Consider the following 9,525-nt stretch of genomic DNA (forward strand, 5'->3'; position numbering starts at 1 on the left):
GAAACCCTAATTCCCTATAAGATTAAGTAATCAAGTGCGACACTAATTAGGGTTAGGTAGACTGGTGTACAACCCAGATCTTTTCCTATAAATAAAGTGTTATTTCCTTGCATTTTCTTCACCACTGTTTCCTATCACTTTCTGTATCAAGTTGAGTTCATGGCATCCCCAAGACCGTCGTCATGGCAGCGAACATCATCAAGGCGCCCGGATCCTGAACCAGTAATCTTAAAAAGGGATGGGCATGTTATTTTCTCGCCTTTGAAACCTCCAATGGAGATGAAATTTTGGAACATCCGTTCGTTGGACCAACTAAAAAGGTCCTTGATGTCTTGGTTAGAGGGAGATTACCAACCTGGTGAAGTCATCAGAAGGATTCAGAGGCTTAGAACAAGGTTCTCATTTGAAACTGGAGAAACGATACGTTGGTGGGTTGAAGTTGAAAGCGACATTGATTGCATCCAAATGATGCATGGATCAGACGACATAGTGTTAACTGTTGTAATTTCTTAGATTTTAATGGTTGTTTGTCATGTTGTTGTTGTATTTGTTATTGTTCTAGTACTTGTTCTTGTTTTAGTACTTGTTTTTGTTCCAGTATTTGTTTTTGTTTTAGTAATTGGTGTTGTAATGTTAGATGTTTGTGTTTGTTGTTCAAGTGTCATCTTCTATTTGGAATAAAAAGTAAACTTTAATTTAAAATGATTTTGGTACACAGATTTATGAAAGTGAAAACTAAGTTGTGGAACTAGATCCACGATATGGACATTTGTTCTTATTATGCCCTAGTTGTCTACATATGCTACACTTCCTCTGCATTTTCTCTGCGATGTCCATTTCAGTTCTAATGCGCCTGCTATTTGGGCGACCACTTTTATTCCGCCGCATCGATTCGTTGTGCCAAACAATTTCCCCGTCATACTCTGGCCAATACGCCTCCAATGCTACCACCGGAAAGGGATTGTCGTATACATTGAGCAATGTTGCAACTTTGTAGATTGGAGACACTAGCGATAATGCATCGAAGTGGCTGTGTGAACACGCTGCAATGACATGGGAACAAGGCATACGATAGGCCTGAAATTGACCACAGTCGCACCAACGGTCTGGTATTAGGACCCTATACTCTTGTCTGGGCAGCCCTTGGTTGTGGTCAATTGTTTCCTTGACACTAAAAGTGTGGCCATGGCGGTCGAATTCCGTAACCCGATGGCTGCTGGCTTTGGCAGATTCCTGCCTCATAAACTTCATGCAGGCATCACTATATACTTGACTCGTCTGCAACACTTCATTCCAGCGCCTGCCTCTTGTTACGAACAACGTTGCCATCCGAAAATAGGTCGCACTCACCAATGCGGTTACCGGGAGGTTACGTATGCCCTTAAACACGCCGTTCATTGATTCCACAAGATTTGTTGTCATGTGGCCCCACCTCACCCCATCGTCGTATGATCTAGTCCACTTTGCTCTGTCGATATTATCGATCCACCTCCCTGCATCAGAATTTGCCAACACTATTTCCCGGCGATAGTATTGGAATCCAGGTTGGTTTAATGCATACCCCGCGTTTATCAAATGTTGCTTCAAGAAGTTATCCTTGAACTCCCGCATAAAATTTTGAGCAATATGCCTTATGCAGTAGACATGGGTAGACGGGGGGTCATGCCAACCATTTGCTGGATTATTGTATGCACTGTCTATTGAAGCGTGCCTGTCAGAAATCACGCAGATGCCAGCTTGTGGAGTCACGTGCGTTCGAAGATTCTTAAGGAAGAAACTCCAAGCAGCAGCCGTTTCTCCTTCCACCAATGCAAAGGCTATTGGGAAAATATTTGAATTGCCATCTTGTGCGACCGTCATCAGTAACGATCCTTTGTATTTCCCATACAGCCAAGTTCCATCGACTTGAACAAGTGGTTTGCAGAATGTGAACCCGATGATGCAGGGACGGAATGCCCAGAAAAATCTATGGAAAATTCCATTACCTTCTAGACGAGTTCCGTCAGGGGATTGTGCAGGCAAGGTCTCCATTATAGTAACCGTCCCAGGTGAATACAATCGTAGTGCAGCCAGGTAGCGTGGTAGTTGTTTGTATGATTCCTCCCAGTTACCGTACACCAGTTCAATTGCCTTGGTTTTCGCTAACCAAGCCTTTCTGTATGACGGTGTATATTTGAAAACAGCCACACAATGGGAGATAATTGTTTTGACCTTCAGTGACGGGTCAGCCTCAACTAGAGGTAATATGGAGTGGCAGATCATGTCATGGCTAAGTTTGCGATGATCCTGTGCCATGTTGGTGTTGACGCAAATGTGAGCTTGAGATATGGACCCTATCACCCACGCATTATGCTTCTTCTTGTACGATGCCATCAACCTATATCCACACTCCGGATTTTTGCATACAATAACATATCTTTCCGGATTTGATTTGATAACATCGTAGTCAACACAATTTTTTCAAGTTCCAGTTCTTTATTGCTAACAGACACTCTTCCTTGGTCCGAAATTGGTCACCCTTCTTTAAGTCCTCATCAGACCTCATATATGGGTTGTAGAACATATCTGATGAGGGCTCATCCTCGCTCAAGTTAAGTGTTGTGAAGTGCGCAGGAGGTGAGTAGCGTTGCGCTATAGGTATTTGAGCTTGGTCTTCGTCTTCAGAATGACGGTTCACCAAGTCATCAACCACGTCTTCAGCATCATCAACCACATCGTCTTCAACGTGGTGCTCAGCATCTTGTTCGTCATCAATCACAGGATCAATAACCTGTGATTGAATATTCTGAGTTGGTTGAGGTTGTTCCAACACAATGTACAACACTATGTATTCGTAACCAGAGTACTCATGGTTACGAAGCATGTATTGTGTCTCCATGTCATTTTGAATCAATGACTTATAAAACTTGACAGAGTTGTTTTCTGAAAAAAAAGGTTGTTGATAAAAAATTTGGGACACGGGTTGTCTTAGTTTGGACTCAATCTTCCTCTTCAGATAAGAGAAGTCAGCTCCTCTATTTAGACAAAAACGAGTGCATTCGGTGTTTCTAAATAGGAAGCCAGACATATCACATTCATAAGTCTCACCATTGACGTGAGCTTTGACTTTGTATTGTGATGAAGATGCCATGTTTTGTGAAGACATTGTGAAGGTTTTGTGAAGGTTTTGTGTAGGTTTTGTGAAGGTTTTGTGAAGGTTTTGTGAAGGTTTTGTGAAGATATTGTCAAGGTTTTGTGAAGATTGCTGTGAAGATATTGTGAATACCTTTGCGAAAATGTGTGTGAATATTTATACTGCAAGAATCTTACTGCCTATCCATCAAGTCTTCACCACCAAGTCTGAACTTAGTCTCAGAGATTCCCATGCATGCCTGTTCCCCATCAAGTCTTCACCACCAAGTCTGGCAGATTCCCACGCATGCCTTACACGTGTCACACCCTTGAATGCAACACTCCCACCTAGTCTGTACTAATGCATGCCAACCTATCCACCAAGTCTGAACTTAGTCTCAGAGATTCCCATGCATGCCTGTTCCCCATCAAGTCTTCACCACCAAGTCTGGCAGATTCCCACGCATGCCTTACACGTGTCACACCCTTGAATGCAACACTCCCACCTAGTCTGTACTAATGCATGCCAACCTATCCACCAAGTCTGAACTTAGTCTCAGAGATTCCCATGCATGCCTGTTCCCCATCAAGTCTTCACCACCAAGTCTGGCAGATTCCCACGCATGCCTTACACGTGTCACACCCTTGAATGCAACACTCCCACCTAGTCTGTACTAATGCATGCCAACCTATCCACCTAGCCTGAACTTAGTCTCAGAGATTCCCATGCATGCCTGTTCCCCATCAAGTCTTCACCACCAAGTCTGGCAGATTCCCACGCATGCCAACCTATCCACCTATCCATATTTCCCCCCTAAGAGTTTACTTATGCCCTTTTGGCATAATAAAAAATGTGATAAAAAAAGCGCAAGCACATAGATCACCATAAAATGACAACAAACATGTTATAGGAAAGAAATTCTTAAAATCGTGTTAGTAGTTTCTTACAAATAAAGTAAAATAGTGATTATGTGTTTAAAATAATATTCAATCTTATTTACGCTTAATTATTTATTTTAAATAAGATTCCCACGCATGCCTTACACGTGTCACATTTTTTCATCATCAGATTCCACCAAGTCTTCCCCAAGACAAGACAACTCCCACCTAGTCTGCACCAATGCATGCCAACACTACCACCTAGTCTGCACCAATGCATGCCAACACTACCACCTAGTCTGCACCTATTCTGCAAGATTCCCATGCATGCCTTCCACGTGTCACACCTTTGCATCATCAGATTCCACCAAGTCTTCCCCAAGACAAGACAACTCCCACCTAGTCTGCACCTATGCATGCAAACACTGCCACCTAGTCTGCACCTATTCTGCAAGATTCCCACGCATGCCTTACACTTGTCACGTTTTTGCATCATCAGATTCCACCAAGTCTTCCCCAAGACAAGACAACTCCCACCTAGTCTGCACCAATGCATGCCAACACTGCCACCTAGTCTGCACCTATTCTACAAGATTCCCACGCATGCCTTACACTTGTCACATTTTTGCATCATCAGATTCCACCAATGCATGCCAACACTACCACGCATGCCTTACACTTGTCACATTTTTGCATATTCAGTCTACTTGAAAACGAGTATAAATAGAGGGTCATTCTTGCAAGTTTTCATCAACCACTAACACTTTTATTCAGAGAACTCAGGCGAAACTTCTCATCCACCAAGCTTCTTCCTACATTGCAGTCATGTCGCTTCTTACCATGGGCCAAGAACACAGAGGAACTAGGGCAAACATTGCCTCATTCGTAAGTTTTTCTTGAACATTGCCTCTTTCGTATGTTTGTAATTAGTTTTTTAAAAGTCCAATATAATGATTGTTTATATTGTTTGTTTTTAAAGGATCCCAAGAAATTTCGTCAACGTTCACACCCAATGCCTTATCCAGACCCATGGTGCGTACCTTACATAGAGCGTGCGGGTTTCGGTCATGTAATGCATGTCGTAAATGCCACCATTGATGCCAAATTCATTTTGGCTCTGTGTGAACGTTGGAGACCTGAGACACACACTTTTCACCTACCAACTGGTGAATGTACCGTCACATTAGAGGACGTGTACATGCTTTTAGGTCTTAGAATAGATGGTAAGCCTGTTACCGGAAATGTTCAACAGCCTAACCAAATATGTGTTCAAATGTTGGGGGTAGATCTGGTCGAGGGTGAGGGGTCTGCCAAAGCAAGGGGTCAGGGTATTAAATTATCTAGCCTACAATTGTACCACGACTCCATAACTTTGACTGAGGAATCCTCCGAACAAGAAAAAGTCATAAAAACCCGGGTTTACATTATGCTATTGTTTGGGAACTTGCTATTTCCCGAAGGGACGGGAAATAGCATAAATTTTATGTACTTGAGTTTGCTCGGGGACATTGATAGAATAAGCACATATAGTTGGGGTTCTGCAGTATTAGCATTCCTATATAGCTCTTTGTGTAAAAATGCACAAAATGAGCACTGTACATTTTCTGGATGTGCTTTTTTGCTCCAAACATGGGGGTGGTGGAGATTGCCGAGGCTAGCCCCAGAAAATCCTAATGACTACTCCTTCCCCTACGCAACTAGGTAAATTTATGATCTTATTTCATTTTGTATATTTATTCTATAAATATTTGTAACTAATATTATTTATCTTTTTTTGTTTAGGTTCATTACAACCGGACTGGATTACAGTCTTACCCCCAAAAATAAAATTATATTTTATCGTCAACTGTTGGATCGTCTCCGAGCACAGGATGTATTACCACTAAATCACTCAGCTTCTAACTGATTTATTAATATCATGCATTCTCGATAAATAACATATTTACTTTTTTCTTTGCAGTTTATTTGGAGGCCATATTTGGGATTGGAACATCAACCCAACCCCGAAGATGCAGCTGTTTGGACAGCAAAAACGGCCATAATGCGGTTCACCACTGTGGAGATGCACCAGAGTGACCGTGTCAAGCTTCAATTCGGAATGCATCAAGAAATCCCAGGCCCCCCAATGTCTATGGAACATTGGCATCTAAAAAAAGTCAGCCACCAGTGGTATGCCCAAAATTGGAAGGAATTTGCTAAGGAGTTTCGTAAAATGTGGAAAGACCGTGCCCACTATGTTCTACAATTTCCGGTGGCGCCCAACGAAATGAAGCCGACAAGGGAATATGTGGATTGGTATAGAGCAAATACCAATCCAGAAATGATTGTGTCTGACCCGTTCTATTTGGACGATCCCCGGATGCAACAACCATATTTCCAACAACAACAACCACCACAGTATTCCCAACAACAACAACCACCACAGTATTCCCAACAACAACAACCACCACCTTATTACCAATAACAACCACCACAACCATTTTACCAACAACAACCACCACCACCTTATTACCAACAACAACCACCACCACCATATTACCAACAACAACCACCACAACACATGTCCACCCCCCAACCAAATCAACAATACATACCACAAACTCAATCCCAATACCATGAAGACTACCAACAACAAACTCAACATTCCCACCACCATCAACAATCCCAACACCTACCACAATATCAATCCCCCTACTTCCACCAATCCCAACACTTCCAACACGACAATTTCCCAAGCTCTTCCAGTCCTCCACCTAGCCCCGACACGGGTATACAAGAGGACTACCAACAGGACTACTACACACCACAACAAACATTGCACTTTGGCCAACCCGATTCAACCCTAAACTACCAAAGACCACAATTCGAGGGCGCACCCAGCAGTAGTCAGTTTGTCCCACCGAGACAAAGCTTCGAGGGCGCAGAGGGGACTCGTCTTTCCTACAGCACTGAAGGGACTTCGACCCAAACACAACGGCAAGCGGCAAGGGGGCGCGTTAGGGCCAGGGGTGGTAATAGGGAAGCACCACCACCACGTGAACCGTCTAGGCGAGTAATTAGACCTCCCCCGTGCGGATCGTACCAGGGACCGCATCATATGTGATTAATCATATCTTTGTAATATTTGTCTTGTCTATTATTTAAATAAAAATATTTTCTGTTTATTATCTTTATATCTTTATCTTTATCTTTAAAAATATTGTCTATCATATCTTTATACGTATATAAATTAATTTTTTTCCAAAAATTTACAAATAATATTAATTACTTATAAATTATATTAATATATATATATATATATATATATATATAAATTAATATATATATATATATAAATTAATATATATATATATATATATATATATATATATATATATCTTGTAAAAAAATTTATTTATATATATGTCTTAACATAAATTAATATAATTAAGAAAAAATATAAATTCATAAATTAAAAAAAATTAAAAAAAAAAAAAAAAACATATTTAAAAAAAAAAAATAAAAAAAATAGGAATGGGCATAGGCGCCACTCCTAGTGGCGACTTGCCCTACCCATTAAGGGTAGGCGCCAACTAGGGTGGCGCCTTAGTGTAAAAAATGGCCAAAATTGACCATTTGTGTAATTATTTTGAAAAATTGTATATTTTTGAATTTTTTTTTAAATTTTTAGATATTTTAAAAAAAGATTCTTGCAGTATAAATCATTTGTTCTCATGGTAGCTAAAACTAACAGAGGAATAAAGTAACTTAAAAATGAATAAAAAACAAAACTATTTGCGCTGAGATTTTAAACATATTCATGGGGAACATTTCTCCACAGCTGTTTAATATGACCGTGAAATTTTTTTATTTTAATTTAAAAATAAAAATAAAAATAAAAGGAATATACCACTTTTATAAAGAATAAAATATAAAATTATTAGTGTTCAAATTCAAAATCTATTTATGAGGGACCTTTTTCCCACGTTTGCTACCATTAAACAATGAAAAAATAACTTCAAAAATAAAAATGAAAGAAAAATACTTAATAGAGTAAATTTTATCTCGGTGAATTAATTGACCGAGATAAAAATTCATTAAAAAATATTTAATTTGTTATAGTCTCTTAAAGTAATTAAATATTTCTTTTGTTACTATCACATTTTTATAACTCTTTCCCTTTCAGTTTATATATATATATATATATATATATATATATATATATATATATATATATATATATATATATATATATATATATATATATATATATATATATATGTAAGACATAAATAATAAGTTTTCACATGTCTAATACAAATAAATTGTAAGTATAATTTATTTTTATTATTATAGAAATTCATTCTAAATATAGTGATCCCTAATGGGGATTCAGTTGCAACAGGATAAGTTAAGACATCTTTATTCCTTCTTGGTTATCATCACAAACCAATAAATACATATCCATTAAGCACAAGACCTGCAAGCTGCTCAGTACTTCACTCTGCAAAGAATAAATTGAAGTTGACATTAGTTTTCTCTAAAAAAACAATTATGATGAAAAGTTGGCATTTTTAAAACAGATACAAGAAAAGTTTAAATTTTAGTTATCCCCTTATTAATATATCATTATAGTTAATATATTTAGGGTTTAAGATATACGAGAGGGTTGTTTTGAAGAGATATACATGTTACAGTCAATGGAGGGATTAACTTTGTAGGGCAAGTTGACACCACACTTGGCTGGAAGAGCAGCAAGAGCTGGAAGGTTGAGTCCAGATAGGCTGAGGAAAGTGGATTTGAGGCACCTACAAACACCTTGACGATCAGGGACAGTTTTAGCTTGGTTATTTACACTTCTAACCCCATTGCAACAAGGTGCTGGGACGGATGGAGTTGGGCTCCTAACGTATCCAATGCATGGTGCTATAGTGAGTTGTATCTGACTACATGAAAGAGCTGCATTAGCTAAGGGAGTACCCAAAATCAAGCACGTCATAGCCAAGAATGTAACTTTGAGAAACATTGAGCTAGCCATTATTGACTTGGAAAGTTTGGAAGAGGAAATATTGCACTAAAGATGTGGTAGTGATTGTGGAAGTGATGAGTGTTATGGTGTGTAGCTAAGGACTATTTATAGATAGTGTTCCCATTCAACTTTGGTTCCAATGTTTAACATTTATTGTTGCACATGATAAGTTTATAACCACATAGTTGGTGTGAATAATCCATTAATTTTATTTATAATTGATCTCTTACAAAATGATGGATTCTGTAGCTCAATTGATATAAGTAGTTGAACTTGACAAGTGTAAGTTGTTGGTTCATAATTCAACTTCTCATATTAAAAATCTAGCTGATTCTTTTTAGTATTGTCTCTCTTATTAATTATTTGTATTTACTACAATATTCCAATTTCAGATATTTTTTAAGAGTTTTAAATTCATTTTTACACAAAACATAGTAATATTGGTTCTCGTTATTTAATTTTAAAAAAATAATTAATTATTTAAAATAGCAATTATTGATAAAATTAGTTTGTCAAAAAGGAACTAA

The 9,525-nt window shown here is 38.5% G+C and overlaps 1 protein-coding gene across 1 annotated transcript; it reads right to left on the reverse strand.

The window, feature by feature from the left end:
* Positions 1-8,309: 8,309 nt before the first annotated feature.
* LOC127127320 (non-specific lipid-transfer protein 1) lies at positions 8,310-9,079 on the reverse strand. The gene is made up of 2 exons (XM_051056471.1): positions 8,658-9,079; positions 8,310-8,473 (listed from the first exon to the last, which is right to left on the reverse strand). Exons 1-2 carry the CDS (start codon positions 9,005-9,007, stop codon positions 8,461-8,463), a joined length of 363 nt encoding a protein of 120 aa, XP_050912428.1. The 5' UTR covers positions 9,008-9,079; the 3' UTR covers positions 8,310-8,460.
* Positions 9,080-9,525: the final 446 nt, after the last annotated feature.

Source organism: Lathyrus oleraceus, chromosome 3 (assembly GCF_024323335.1).
Source record: "Lathyrus oleraceus cultivar Zhongwan6 chromosome 3, CAAS_Psat_ZW6_1.0, whole genome shotgun sequence".
NCBI classification, from domain to species: Eukaryota; Viridiplantae; Streptophyta; class Magnoliopsida; order Fabales; family Fabaceae; genus Lathyrus; species Lathyrus oleraceus.